This window comes from Coloeus monedula, assembly GCF_965178545.1.
Source record: "Coloeus monedula genome assembly, chromosome: Z".
Classification (NCBI taxonomy): Eukaryota; Metazoa; Chordata; class Aves; order Passeriformes; family Corvidae; genus Coloeus; species Coloeus monedula.
Genome location: NC_138822.1, coordinates 63,224,353 through 63,239,234, shown reverse-complemented (window position 1 = coordinate 63,239,234; position 14,882 = coordinate 63,224,353). Strand labels below are relative to the sequence as shown.

General features: G+C 38.7%; 1 protein-coding gene across 2 annotated transcripts in view; it reads left to right on the top strand.

The window, feature by feature from the left end:
• The window catches only part of MAST4 (microtubule associated serine/threonine kinase family member 4), a 189,598-nt gene that overhangs the window by 81,193 nt on the left and 93,523 nt on the right, over positions 1–14,882 (top strand). Inside the window, exon 1 of one of the 2 annotated variants that reach the window (XM_082301596.1) lies at positions 149–243. The exons of the other annotated variant lie outside the window; for it this stretch is intronic. Within the exon in view, the coding sequence (XP_082157722.1) occupies positions 152–243 (92 nt within the window). The 5' untranslated portion in view covers positions 149–151. Of the gene's footprint in view, positions 1–148; positions 244–14,882 lie in introns of those variants that run through there. 2 annotated transcript variants of the gene reach the window in all.

Sequence of the window (14,882 nt, the reverse complement as noted above, 5' to 3'; positions counted from 1 at the left end):
TCTCTTGGTTCGAGTTGCTCCTATTTCTGCTCTCCTTCCGCCCCCTCGGAGGCTGGTTGGCTTCCCCCTCTCTCTCTCAGGGTTGCTGTCCCTTCCTCCTCTTACTCGTCGTACTATGGCACTGACTTTTTAAGCTTTCCAACGCGGAGAAATGGATATGTCGGATCCCAGTTTTTGGACGCTCCTTTCCAACTTCACGCTGCCCCACCTGCGGCGAGGCAGCCGGCTCCGGCGGACTCAGAGGTAAGGCAGGCCGGCCGCTCCAGGTGCGCGGGAGTGGGCGCTGGATTTCCTGCTCCCCGGCAGAAGGGCCCTGGGAAGGCGTCGGGACCCGCGGCCTCCTGACTTCTCCTGGTCTGGAGCTGCCAGCGGTGAGAGCCTCTCCTTGCGAGGCCGTTGGTGGTGGTTTTTTTAAACCAGACGCTGCATATTACTCTACCTCCATTTATGTTTTCTTTTGTCCAGCCCTTCTACCATCCTCCTTTTTTCCCCCCTTAAAGACACTTTCAGTATTCACTCTTAAGTGTTCGACCTTTTACTGGGAGCAGATATTCTTTATATGGGCAACTCAAGATAGCCTGCTTTGTTCGGTGTTCTTAAAGGGACAGGTTTGCATAAGTACTTTTTTTTAAACAGGCTAGCTTGACATTTGTTAGTCCAGGAATGGCCTTTTTTATTTTTGTAGCATTTTCATTATTGTCAGAAGGAGGAAAAAAGGCTTGGAAATAGTAAATGCTGAGTAAAAGTTAAAGGGTTGTGCCATCATGGCAGAAGACTCACAAGCTTTCACATCATGGTCATTTTTTGTGCTGTGGTGGTCCTTTTGGATAAGTATATGTCCTTATCACAAGGAAAAGAAAAAATGTATAGAAGTTTGTAACTTTGTACACTAGTACCTCGTATGCCATTTTGAGACGTACCAGGTGTGGTGGTAAATTATGATATGCTTCTGACTGTGAAACTACCTTGAGTACTGGCTTATGTGTTATCTTTGGAGGACGTGCGAAAATGTTTCTTCTTCTGGCTAAAAAGCTGGCACAAAGCAAGCAGGATAGAGGCTCAGCAAAGTTGCTTTTTCTTAAGCCTGAGGCATTTATGGTCTGATTTTTTTTTTCAAAAGGAAGAAAATGACTATCTGTTTAATGTCAGAAAGTTTAAAATAGGAAAAACAAATGGCCTGTTTTACATCAATGAAAAAACTGTTTCTTCAGTAAATATCTATTCCTTGTGTCTCCTACTTTGGGTAGCTGAAAATGCTGAGTTATATTACAATTATTATCCCTCTCTTGTAAATATTTTTTTGTTCTTACACAGCACTAACTGAGAATCCAGATACACCTTATATACATTTTTCTGCTGAGACATGTTGGGGTTTTTTTAAGTTGTCTTCACTGTTCTTACTCATATTGGGTTTGTAACTGTGTGAAGACTTTTATAAATGTATGGCTGTGTGGCAGGTTGAGGAGGAGAGAGACTTCATAGTTTTCACAGGAAACTTGAAATAAATGTGTACCACTGGTTTCTTTGTTTTATATATTTGGATGCTGTCCTGCTTTTCAAACATATTTAATGCAATACTGGGTTTGTTGAAATATTTGAAAGACTTTTTAAAGCAGCATTGAATATTGTCTCAGTGTATCACGTGTATGGTATATCAGCGAATAGTACATGCCATATATGCAGTTATGTTTCATGTATTATAGAGATATTCAGTATTTAGTTCCCTCTGTGTAGCCAAATCAGTGTGTCACAGCACTGTGAAATGAAAAAGCTGGCAGTGGGATTTCAAGGCTGCTTACTTAGTCTTAATGGGCCCAGATAACCCTCCGTTGTCAGGTTAGTTTTATCTTCTGAGTGGTGGGAACTCAGAATCTGCTGTGTTGATGTCTCTTGGGAAACGCTGTCCACACACTCGTTCAGCTCTCTTCTTAAAGGTGGACCTGCCCTCTGCCCCCCTATACTCATAATTCATTTACTAATGTAACGTATAAAACTTACAGAGCAATAAAACTGTCAGAAAAATAAAACCCAGCATGGACAGCGCAGATTCTCCTAGCTCTGCTGTAGAAATGGGTTTGGATTAATTAAGGTACTAGCTGGGTTTATGTGTTCTATGCTGTATCTCTCCTGCACTGTCTTCACAGGCTCAGTCAGCTGTAGCTGTAGCTGCATGTGAAGACTGGAAGCATAGCTGCTTACTTTGCTTAACTTGCCACAGGATGCCTTCCCTTTCTTTCTAAGAGTGCTGCTGGTCGCCACTCATGTCTTGTAGCTTCCCAGGCATTTTAGATGCCTAAAGAGTAGGTTACGGAGTAGGACTTGAAGGGAGTCTAGTTCCTGTCGTTTGAATCTCCTGCTGGGCTTAAGTGAAAGTTTTGGGTCCACTGATTCAAGAGAGGTTTTTTCTTAATAGTTAGACTGCCTATGAAACTTGTCTAGCCTGGTGCATGCCTAGGTGCTTCATGAAAACTTCTGAAGAAGTGTTTTTTTCTGGTTGTATCCACAGTTGGCTTTGGGACTGCTTGTCAATTTAAGAGCAGTAATTCTATGGTTTGGTTGGGAATTTTGCCTCTCAGTTATGTTCCTTTTGGCTGTTCAGTTATTTTTACCTATGCTACCAGATTATTGTGGCCTGCTAGACCCTATTGTTTCTGTAAGCACTACCCTACTTTCTTGATACTTGGGATGAAACTTGTCTGCTAGTACTGAATGAATTTTGTTTCTTTGTACAGATTTATTTGATGTAATCATTTATCTCTCTTTGAGGTTCTAAGAAGTAAACAGTGAAGAGATAGCCTCCTTCAGGAGCAGCTTTCCAACAGTAGGCTTAGCTGTTAGTTGCAGCAGCTCTTTGGGAAGTGATACCTGAATAAGAAATATCACAGCCTGACTTTCAAGTCTTGGAGTAGGTTTTCAGGACTGGCAGGTAGAAAAACTATCTTCAATTATAAATTGGAGGCATTTGTTATTCAAAATCCCTGAGACTGTAAATGCCATGGATTATACCATGTGCTCTTACACTGAAGAAATACGTGTGCCACCATAAAGAGAACTAGAGTGAGAGTGGGAGGCTCTATGTGTAGACATCTATTTATAGAAATTGCTGTGTAGATTGACAAATGGATAAATGTGTGCAGATACACTTCTTTTTACATGGAAAAATCACTACTTTCTGCTTTGTTTTATGATACTTGTTTGGTTCTCTCTGACATTTTCACTCTTTGTGTCTGATCTTGTCTGCATATCTTCTACAAAACCAACAAACCAGTGATCATTTTTGTGGGTGTCCTCTTCTCTTGCTTCTTTATGGTAGTTGCACTTAAACAATGTTAGTACAATTGTTCTTCCTTTGAGTCAGAGTGGGATTTTTTTTCCCAAAGGTGTGAAATTCATGAATGCTTGCCCAGTTGTCTCTGAGCCAAAGTAGACTCATAGATGATTAGTGTTGAAACTTCATTTTATTTGTGTACAGTCACTGAAGTATTAGTGAGTCTTTCATGATACGAGATTAAAATATTCATCCATCATCAAGTATGTGTTCTGACAGTTCATAACCTTTCTGAAACCTTAAAAACAGCTGAAAGTTATCATTTTTATTGGAAAGAGAACAGAGTAGTCAAACTTTGTTGTAGTTGTATTAGTTTTGGGACAGCATGCTTCCTGGAAGAGCAGGTTTTTTGAATGTCTCTACTTTGGTAGTTTGAATAGGTACAGTGATGTTAAAATGATGATGTAAACTCTTGCTGTTGGTTTTTATGTAGACCTTTCTTTTTAACTTTGTCGACACAGTATACTATAACTAACTATATTATAAATGGATTGTTTTATTTAATAACAGGTGTTAAAAGTGGTCCTGTTGATAATACAAGAAAACCAACCAACACTTACATAAAAACAGCCACAAAAGTGTTTAATTATGTTGCTGTCAGCTGAAGATGTATTCCAATTGAGTTATTTTACTCCTGTTACATAACAGTAACCATCAGTTCAGACTTTTTTAACAAAGTGTTTCTTTTTGATGCATTTGTATTGTTTTTAATGTATGTTTGGGAGTGTGGTAATTTGAAGAGCTTCACCATTTCTTTACTTTCAACTCTCTTCATTCACCTTAGTTCCTACATGCAAGAGAGATGAGCTATTATTCTAACAGATGTTGAGTAAGTTCAAAGAAGATTGTTATCCCTAAAACTGGGGGGATTAAGAAGTACATTTGTGCAGACTATCTTTGCTTCCAAACACAGTCATTGAATATGTTTTGTTAGAAGTTAATCTGCTGGACTAATGATCCCATTGCTTTCTCTACTACCTAGTGGAGTGTTAATGTATCTTGGTAGTTGTATTTCCTTTCATTCACAATAAAGGCTGTGTGTTTGGGGGATAGTTTTACAGTCTCACTGTCAAATTGAATGTGTTGTTTTTATTCTGGTTTGTTTAACTGACCGGTCTTTTTCTTCAGGTAGTTAATGTATTTCAAGTTCTGTTACAGTCTGAATGAGCCAACATTGTTTTTTAGCTTCAGCCAGACTGGTAGGGATTCATCTGGTCATGTTCCTATTTTTTGCTTTGTTTTCACTCTGATAAAATGTTATTCTTTTAGAATTATGTCAAGATCATTAGGAAGTCACCAAAGGATCTTACTGTAGAAAGCCTGAGGAAAGCTGAAACATGAGCAAAATAAAAAAACCCATAGGTAAATGCTGAAAGAAGCTGTAATTGTTTTTTTTTTTTTTCCCACTGTCATGGTTAATGTCTGCTGTGACACGTTAGGAGACAATCTTTGTTTTTCTTACACAGAGAATTTAAAGGACAGTAGCTCAGACATCCCTTCATGAGCTGTGGTTGTTCGGACATGGTCTAGGCTCAGCGCAGAGAAATTCAGTCTGTTGTATTTTGCTTACATCTGCTACTGATGTTCTGCAGTCATTACAGTTCTTGCTGTATTAGTCTTTGGCTCATCCTTCTCAAATGTTTCTTTAATCACACAGGAACTCACCCATGCACTGATTAATAGTTGCCTCTTCTGATGCACCTCTTGTCAGAGAGCTTCAAACTTGTCAGTGATAAGCTGTGTACCAACTTGTGTGGCTGCACATACCGATTGATGGGCTTGCCTCTAGTAGCTCTTTGTCAAAGCTGGAAATGGTGGTCAGAAAAGTGGATTTCAGGGGAGATTTCTGATGAATTGGGGCAGAGAGGAGCCAACTGAAATTTCAGCAAAGGCAAATGCCAGGTCCTGCACCTGGGGAGGAACAAGCCCAGGCACCAGCACAGGCTGGGGCTGACCTGCTGGGGGGCAGCTCTGCAGAGAAGGACCTGCGGGTCCTGGTGGACACCCAGCTGTCCATGAGCCAGCAGAGTGTCCTGGTGGCCAATGGTATCCTGGGGGGCATTAGGGGGGGCATTAGGAAGGGCATTGCCAGCAGGTCATGGAAGGTGATCCTGCCCCTGTACTCAGCTCTGGTGAGGCCTCACCTGGAGAGCTGTGTCCAGTTCTGGGCTCCTCAGGACAAGAGAGACGTGGAACTCCTGAGCCAGTCCAGTGGAGGCTACAAAGGTGATGAGGGGTCTGGAGCATCTCTTATGAGGAAAGGCTGAGGGAGCTGGGCCTGTTCAGCCTCAAAGAGATACAACTGAGAGGGGGACCTCATTAATGTGTATAAGTATCTAAAGGGTGGGTTTCAAGGGGATGGACCAGGCTCTTCTCAGAGGTGCTGAGCAGTAGGACAAGAGGTAATGGGCAGAAGCTGATGCCCAAGAAGTTCTACCTGAACATGAGGAGGAACTTCACTGTGCAGGTGACCGTGCACTGGAACAGATTGACCAGAGAGGTTGTGGAGTTTCCCTCACAGGAGATGTTCAAGGACTGCCTGGACACAATCCTGTGCCATGTGCTCTAGGATGACCCTGCCTGAGCAGGAAGGTTGGACCAGATGACCCACTGTGGTCTTTACCCATTCTGTGATTCTATGAATTTGTTATATGTCGTAGTGCAGGAATGGTAATGATTTTGTTAGTTATGGACATTAAATCACTCAATATTTTGAGCCACTGTGTTTAGAATGTGAAGATACTGCTAACTGATTTAAGTTGGACGTTTGAAATGAAGTTTATTAAATGGACCACACTGAAAATTTTGTAAAACTGATTGTTGCATGCAGTAGTTCTGTGTATACTGTCACATTATCTATAGGCTGTAGACGTAGATCGGGCTGTCATGTTGCATGTCATTAGAAGAGGTTTAGTAGGAACTAGATTTGTTTGGAGAAATGCTGGAATGGCACCAGGAAATACGCATATTTGAGGAGAATCAGAAAATTCACATATCTTTGATTCAGCCTTATTCAACAGGCTGTGTCACATTCAGTGATGGCTCCTGGATTTTCTCTTGAGAACCTTTCAGAGGATATTTTTCCTTTGAACTTTTGCAAATTCACTAACTATGGTCATTGTCAAATTTTAAAGCTTTTGATCTCTATCATTTGCCTTTAACCTGTGTTTAAAATAATGTATCAAAGAAAAAAATTTAAAAGGCTACCCACTGTGAATTTTGTTTTCTCCCCTCAAAAAAAAGTTGAAAATTATGTAAAATGAGGCACTACTTGCAGGTAAGGAAATGGCTTTATATGTGTGCATTTTGTTAGGTTTTGGTTTGGGGTTTTTTGTTTGGTTTGTTTGTTTGTTGTTGGTGTTTTTTGTTTTGGGTGGGTTTTTTTTGTTTTTTGAGGTAATTCTGTGGATATTAGTTTGGTCTGGAGCTCACCTTAAGAAGCTAATAAATTGAAAGTTACTTTGTTTGAATGTTGGTACTTGTCACCTGTGATTGTTTTAAGAGGCATTCAGGATATGCGTAACTGGAGAAGTAGTAGATAGACTTCTTTTCCCTGGTTGCTTTCTTGCATGCTTTTGGGAACAGTGCCTTGTCAGTCTTCCCTCTCTGGGTTGCTGGGCCCCCATCCTGCATGAAACTTGTCATAGGCTTATGAACAGAGTCCCACTTCTCACAGGAGATAGATTTGATATGTGAAAAAAATGCACTGCATTTTTTGTTGGGTTTGTTGGTGGTTTTTTTTCATGCATCCTTGGAAGAGAGGAGTTTATATGATAATTGTTTCATTAAAGCTATTAATCAGATACGGATTTCTGTAAGAAGTGTTTACTTTGTTTTTGAAATACACTTAAATATGATGTTTCTAGGCATGAATTATAAGTCCTGAAGTTCTTACAGGGAAGATGGGTATAGTGGTTTGAACTACCTGAACTTCCTTTAATAAATCTCAGTATAATGAATTGGCTTCTAATTTAAGTTCTTCCTACTCTTAAAATCCTTTTGGAGCTACTGTTATCACTTATTGGATGAGATGCTAGAATGTTCTGGAAAGGTCTTCCTAAGTAAAAGTATACAGAAACCTCAACAATGGAAAACAAAAGGAAGGTAGTCCTAAGAGTACTGTATTTTTGAAGTATGTACTTTAACCCTGAAACCTCCCTCTTAAAACTCAAGCTGAAGTCTAATGGAGTGAGAACTTAAGAGGTGTGCCTCATGCACACAGAGAGGTTTGTGTAACTGGAAGCCAGGACCTTCTTCCAGCCAAGTCGTGATATTTTGACTAGAGATGCTATCAATGCCTCCCAGAGATGGCTTATCAGTGGCTCCATGAAGCATCATTTGCACTATGGATAGCTAAACAACAGTGAGGGAAGCTGGCCCCAAAGGGAGTTTGGAGAGCAAATGGAGTATGAGAGATGAAAGTTTGATGGGAGGATTGTAGAAGAGAAAGTGCTGTGATTCAGTCACAGGACGTGGATCCCCATAATATGTAGATTCCCTGGTTATTCTCTTGACAGAAAAATTTGTAACAGATATGTCATTTAATAAAACAGTGTATTGGTTAATATCAATGAACCTAACCATCCAGAGTGAAGCTCTGCCTTGCGTCATGGGTGTTCCCTGTTGATTGCAGTCCGTGCTGACTGAGAAAAAGCAAAAATGGTGATTAGAATTTTCAGTTGATAAAGATACCTTTACAGATTCTGCATAGTTCCGACATGAACCAAACAATCCAGTCCTTGATGACACAGAAGTTATATACTGATGATAAGGATAAATCAGACATGTTTCTCTCAACAGCTGTCTTGGTGTTTACCAGAATTTGTCTTCAGGATGGTTTTCATAATGTAAATCTATACATGGCTTTGTTTGGTTCCCTTTTTGGGAAACTGGAAGGAGGATGTTTGATTAGTATCTCCTTCATCAGAGTGCTGTTCAGTGAGAAGCTGTCATTAACAAATATCCTTTGTATTAATACTGTTAACCCTGCTGGGAGTTAACTTATAAAAAGTAGATTGTGTACGTTTGTTTTATAGATTAGCCTTTTCAGTGACTCTAGGCCTGTTTAGCTCATTCCTACTCATGGGTATGTCAAGGGAATTTCCATAAGTGCTGTAATAGGAGAAGGAAAAGCAGTCAGACAAGTCCAATATGCTCTATTCACCTTGTCTACTAACACCCCACGCAAACGGATGATTATGTCAGTTCCCTGAACCATCAAGTCCTACCACAGCATCTTCCTTTTGCATTACCCACATAACAAACAGAGAAAATATATAACACTTTTTTAAAGGAAGTTTGCATTGTATATTTTTTCTTACCTGAGGCTGGGTGATTGGGCTTTATCCCTGGCCTTTTTGCCATGTTTGGATGATTGAACTGTTGTGTTTGGAGGCATTTGCTCCCCATCTGTGACCTATGAGTAACTGGAGTACAGCTCTGTTGGGAAATACACTTCTGTCTAGTTTTTCGTTACTGCTTGGTTGTGTCTCAGATGTGTTATTCTGTCTTGTCAAATGTCAAAATATTATAATCTTTTGTAAGGCTTTGATTTCGATCTGTGGGAAAAATTTCAAAACAGAAAAATGAAACTTCTTCCTGTTTGGTTCGGGTTTTTTTTGGTTGGTTTTTTTTGGTTTTTTTAAGTTTGAAAATTGTATCTTCACATTATTTCTTCTGTGTCTTCTTCAAATCTTAGAAGAGCAGGATTTTTTTTCTCTTTTTTTCCCTTTTTTTCTGTAAAGGAAATACAAAACATACTTGTGTATATTAATATACTAGGTTACTTTTTAAAATATGCAAATTGTTTGTGTGGGTCAGACCTAAACATTCAGCATTATCTACAAATTAATACCTTTTAGCGATCATATGTTTCCTTCTTCTGATTCATAAATTATAAGGCAAGAAGAAACCAGTAGGATCGCCTTCTGACACTCTACAGGAAGCAAGACACAGAGTAACAGTGTTAGAGGTTTAGTAGTTTGGCCCTCCCAGACACTGTGAGATGTTTGTTTAATCATTGATGAGTTAGCAAAATCTGAAAAATTTGACACTGTTCAGGGCAACTTTATTTTGTTTCTCGTTGCTCCTTAAGTGAGCTGTGTTTTACCACTAATAATTTATTGCTGATGCTATTGTCTCTCACACTAACCTTAGTAATAGCCTCAGAGACATTGGGCCAGTCTCTTTATAAACACAGAAAGTGTTCAGTATGTTCTTTGTGACTGTGGCTGCCTAAATCAGTATAAGGGCCACCACATGGATAATGATAGAAGAAAACAATCTAAGAGAGGTCCAAAAGACTGTCGGCATTTTCTGCCTCAGTTGGTATGGAAAAATTAATTTTCCCTTCAAGTCATACTGAGGGAACAATAGCATTGTGTTCTCTAAAAGACACCTGCCCCAGGAAGCTGGCTGATGAGCTGACAGCATGGTCTGGCCTCTTTGTGTGGTGGGAGTGCTTGGCTCGGGTCCCTGTGGGAGTGTAGGATGTGTATAAGGACTTGGTGGGAGGAAGCTGTGTGCTGCTTTTCTCTCTTAGGTGTGACAGACTGTCTGAAAAGATGGAAGGGTGTGGGAGTTGTATGAAGGAATGTGTCCTGCTGAGGTGGTGTTGGAAGACTGTAGTGCAGTGGGAGGCAAAAGCGTGCCATTGGTCGTGTTGATGGAGACTCTTAAGTTATTTGTAGAGCTGCTCCCTGGTTTATCTTGTAGGTAAATCAGCTAGATCATTGCAAAAAAAAAAAATACAGGAATGAAGTAAAGCACAAGCAGTATGGACAGGGACATGTGGCGGGAACACCCAGTGCGTGTTAGAAATCCAGCACCCTAATGCAATGACTTGTTGCTGGACATTGTTTTAGTATGGGGGTAGCATATGCCTGTAGAATAAGAGTATCTGCCAAGTTTCAGATGATTTGAAGTTACAGTTTAAGCTCTTTTTTTTAATAGGTATATTAAACACGCATGGAACAGAAGATACAGAATTATGAAAGTGTGTTGCCCAATTTCATGGAAAAGATAGTATGAAAAAAATCCCATTTTTTAGTTACTGGCATTTTTAATGTTAGAGAAGGATTGGAGTTTGAGAACTGGCTCATTGTTCTGTATTACATAGTGGCCTCTTTTAAGTGACAGCAGGAATGCACATAATGCTGCACAACTAAAAGCAACAATAGAAATAGTTTTCATACATTTATAGACATTTCACCTGAATAGTTTGTGCTGTAGGGTTATTTTCCTACAAAATTTGTATTCTTTTATAAAACCACTTTTGTAATAGATACCAAGATTCTGTAAATATAAAACTCATAAAGCATGAGTTGATGATTTCACTTGACATTAACCATGCTTAGGGCAAAGGCAGAAAATATTATCAATACACTTACTAAAGATAAGTGAAGACAAGTGAGTATAGGACTTGAAGTACAAGTAGTTAAAAGACAATTCATTACAATATGATGTGGAAGGAATGTGGTGCTTCATGTTCTTAGGATAAGACATGTGCAGTATCAGATTTTTGCTTTTAAGGCATTTGCTTTTTAATTGCCTTTTTTATGTTAACAACTCCTATTAATTTACTAGCTTCTACCTTTATTAGGCAATGTATTCTTCTACGTCCTGTCAAAAGTAAGAGCTACTGTTGCCTCATAAAAAAGGTAGAGAACAAAGGAGACTCATGTAGAATGTGAATTTATTCCTGTCTTTGTGTCTTGACTGTGACTATGAGGGTACTAAAGTAGTTTTTTACCAGTGTCACATTTTTTCCTTTTTCTCAAACCCTCTGACTATGGTGTTCGTAAGACCTAAGGCATTTTCCAAACAAAAACAAAGGCTGCAGAAATGGTGGTTTTATGCTTTATGAACATTTTATGAACATCACTTCTTCAGGCATCCTTCTGCTGTGATGCAAATAGAAACCTTAAATTAGCTAATGGGCTAATGGGCCGGATGAGTAGTGAGTTGATTACTCTTCCTGATGGCCAAAAATTGTAGCACACCCTTTTCTGTCACCTTACTTCATCCACACCCTATTCTAACCTGTTGGAGATGTTTGTCTTGTCTATGTGTTGGGCCTGGATTTTTGGGCTTGTGTAAGCTCTTTGGAGTGGAGGCTGTCATTTGTTGTGTTCCTGTGATGTGGAGAACAATGAGGACTCTTAGCACTACTGCATATATAAGAAGTAATAATGCTTCTCTCCACTGGGCTCTGTTGCATGATGGACCCAAGTGGTTTTGTTCTTGAAAGTCAAAAATGTGGGGTTTCCTCAGTTATGACAGATTTTCTCTCAAAATACTTTTCTTTTAGAAGTCTTGGGACAAAGCTGTCTATTTTTTCAGAGTTTCTGAAAATTCAGTCAATTGCAGCCTAAAGGAGGAAGGCTGCAGTCTGAAATCATTGTACAGTGTTGGAGAACAAAGAGAAAAATCCAGTTACTATTTTTAGGTAAAATCTTGAGTAAAAGCATCTGCAGCACATAATCATTTGTTCCAAAGACTTTTCAACCAAAAAGCACCATTATTTCTACCTAGAGTAGCATAGTTGATTTTTTTTGTCTGTGAGTAATAACCACATGGCTATAGGGACATACATTGGTGCACCTACAATTTTCTGTTTTCATATGTCCTTGTAGAAAATAAAAGATATGTAGAAAACAAAACTGCAGATTATTTTTTTCACACATTTGCTGCATGTTAATTGTGGAATAGAAAATGTGCTATAGTGTTACTGTAGTTGGTGAGTTTAGTGGTTTCCAAGGTTTTCAAGCATGTGTGATTTCAAACATAATGTATGATTAATTTCAATTGATTTGATGTGTTTGAACAAAGCTGGAAAGTACCTTCCTGTAACACTGTAAGGCAGTAGTCTCTATGCTTAAGGCTTATTGGTTTTTTTTCCTTCCCTTCTGCTAGCACACTGAATTTATAAAATGACCGTATTGAACTATACTGAGTACTTTTTAAAATTTAAAATATTTGTATGTGTCTTGAGGGTGTGATGTAGTTGCTTGAATGTGAAAAATTGACTTCTAATCTTTACTGTGGCCACACACCACTTGTTCGCCTTAACAAACAGAGTGAACTTCTATGCTTCTCTTTGCATCATCAGTGGTGGTAACCTTTTAACAAGATTATCAGTATAATTTGCCTACTTTTTATACTTGCTTGGCCCATGATTTGATAGCTGTGTATTGCTAAATTTAATCTGAAATCATCCTCATCACACTTTATTGTCAGAGATGCTAAGTTCTCTTGATTGGTGGATTGTACATACATAGTGTGTTACAGACTTATTTTTATCAGTTTGGGAAGGTTTTTTGTTTGATTCCATCAAAAGAAAAGTTGGTTTTAAATCAGCATTGGTGGACAAAAGTTTAAGGTAATCAGGGGTTTGCTTAACACAAATATGCTGTCTAAATAATTGGACTTTTTCTTTAATCTTGTTGAGATCTTGAAGAGCAACTCAGGACTGAAGACATTCAGTTGATTTGGTTTCAGAATGTTCAGTAAGTTTCTTCACAAGTATGCGCTTGACTGCATTTAGCTTACTCAAAGCAATGATCTCTGATGACCTCATGTGACTGTCAGCCCAGATTCATCTGCAAAACAGCACTGTGCCCTGCAGCACAGTGCTAGGGTGTGTGCTTAGCTCTGACTCGGAGGTGATCATAATTTCCTGCAGCAGCTAGTTAGCCCAGTGCTGCATAGCCCAAGATGTGAAAAAATCGCAGCGTGAGGCAGTGTGGCTGCAGGCATTGGGCTATTAAAGCTAGGCTGGTAAAGGATGTGACGTGTAGCTTTGTATCACATTGCAGTATGATTCCTGTCTCCAACACTGGTGAATGACATGTTTCTACTTTTTTACTTGTGGTAAAGTGTGCTGGGAGACATTAGTGAATAGGAAGATCAGAATTTGCCCTTTGGAGAGAGTGACTATGTTATCTGTTTCAAAAATAAGGCTGGTATAACATACTGAGTAGTCAGAATTTAAAAGCAGAATATTATTTTCTGGTATTATTATTACTATAACTTCTTTTTAGAGCTCTGAGTTGGAAATGCTTCAGTAGCTCAGATGTAATACCAAATTTAGAACTATCAGTAATGTAATGTTAGTCCAGCTTCAGTCTTACAGAAACTCTTGGGAGTTCAGACGATTTTTGCAGAATGATACTGTACCTTTCCTGTGTTAAACAGGTGTGAAGCTGCTATTCTTGTGTTTGGGTTTCTTTATTGGAAAAAAAGAAACAATAAAGAAAAGTTAGGAGTGTGAGATATGATATTTCTCTATAAAATAGGAAGAAAAAAAGAATCTGTGTCACTCAATAAGCTCTCCGTGGTTCTGTGGAACCTAATGAAGCACTTTGGAAGGAAGAGATTATGAGATTGCATTTGTTTTTCACCATATTGTTGTATGCCAGTTTGCCAGTTAGAATCTTGGGTTTGGTTTTTTTATTCGTCATTTTTTAATATTCCGTTGTCATTGTTTTTCTGTATCAGCTAAATTTATGCTAGTCACAGTGAGGCAAGAGATTATATATCCCCATAAAAACAAGTCAGAGCTCTGTAAGCTGGGTTGAGAAAATGATCAGTCACTTTTTAATTGGTTACACACCCATATATACATTCAACTAGTTGTCTAGCCCTCCTGAACTGTATGTTACCATTACCTACCTGCACAGACTTTCTCAAGGCTTTTGAAGGATTGAAAAATCATTTTGGTTTAATGTTTAGTTATGGATTTATAGAAGGGAGATGATTAAAAAGCATATGATATGTTAAAATTGTCTCATGTTTATGCTTTATCATTAAATTCATGTCTTCAAAGTCGTGATTTTTGTGGTTATGATTTGAAGAAAGGATAATACCAACAAATGTATTGATTCGTTAATACTTAAGACATTTGAGAAAATGGCTTTTGCTGACAATAATTTGTGTTTCAGAGGTACACCTATATTTGGTTTTCAAGCTGAATGTAGTCTGAGGTAATTTCTAATGATTATTTGAAAAGCTGAGCTAGAGCTTATGCTAATAGAAAATCTAATGTTTGATTCAATCACTGAACCAAATTAGAGGTTCAGGGCTTCTCTTTTACAAAAAACAGGAAATAAGGAATTAGTGTTCAACCTCTCAGTGCATTCTTCCTTACTCCTGAGAGGGTCAGAAGATCACAAAATGCCAAGTGTTGTAGTTCTACTTGAACCTGTCTCCATTATGTCAGACAGTGTGTGGAAGTTACGCCAAAGCACGTTTCTGGTGGAACAGGGTATTCCTTTATGAAAATTACTGAATTTATCCTGAACTGTAGATTCAGCTTTCTGTTCTCTTCAGCCATGCTGATTGAGATGACAGGTAATCTGCAAGACCGTTTTCTGTGGTGAAATCATCGATGTGAATCTTAGAATATTAATGATGACACTAACTTCGTGGCAGTACAGCTTACAGAATGTGTGAAAGCTCTTTGATTTTTTGCTTGGTCCATGTAACAGTTACTTGTCAGCATAGTAATATGTCTTAGAGAATTTGTGAAATGTGATGTGATGTAGATTTGGTCATT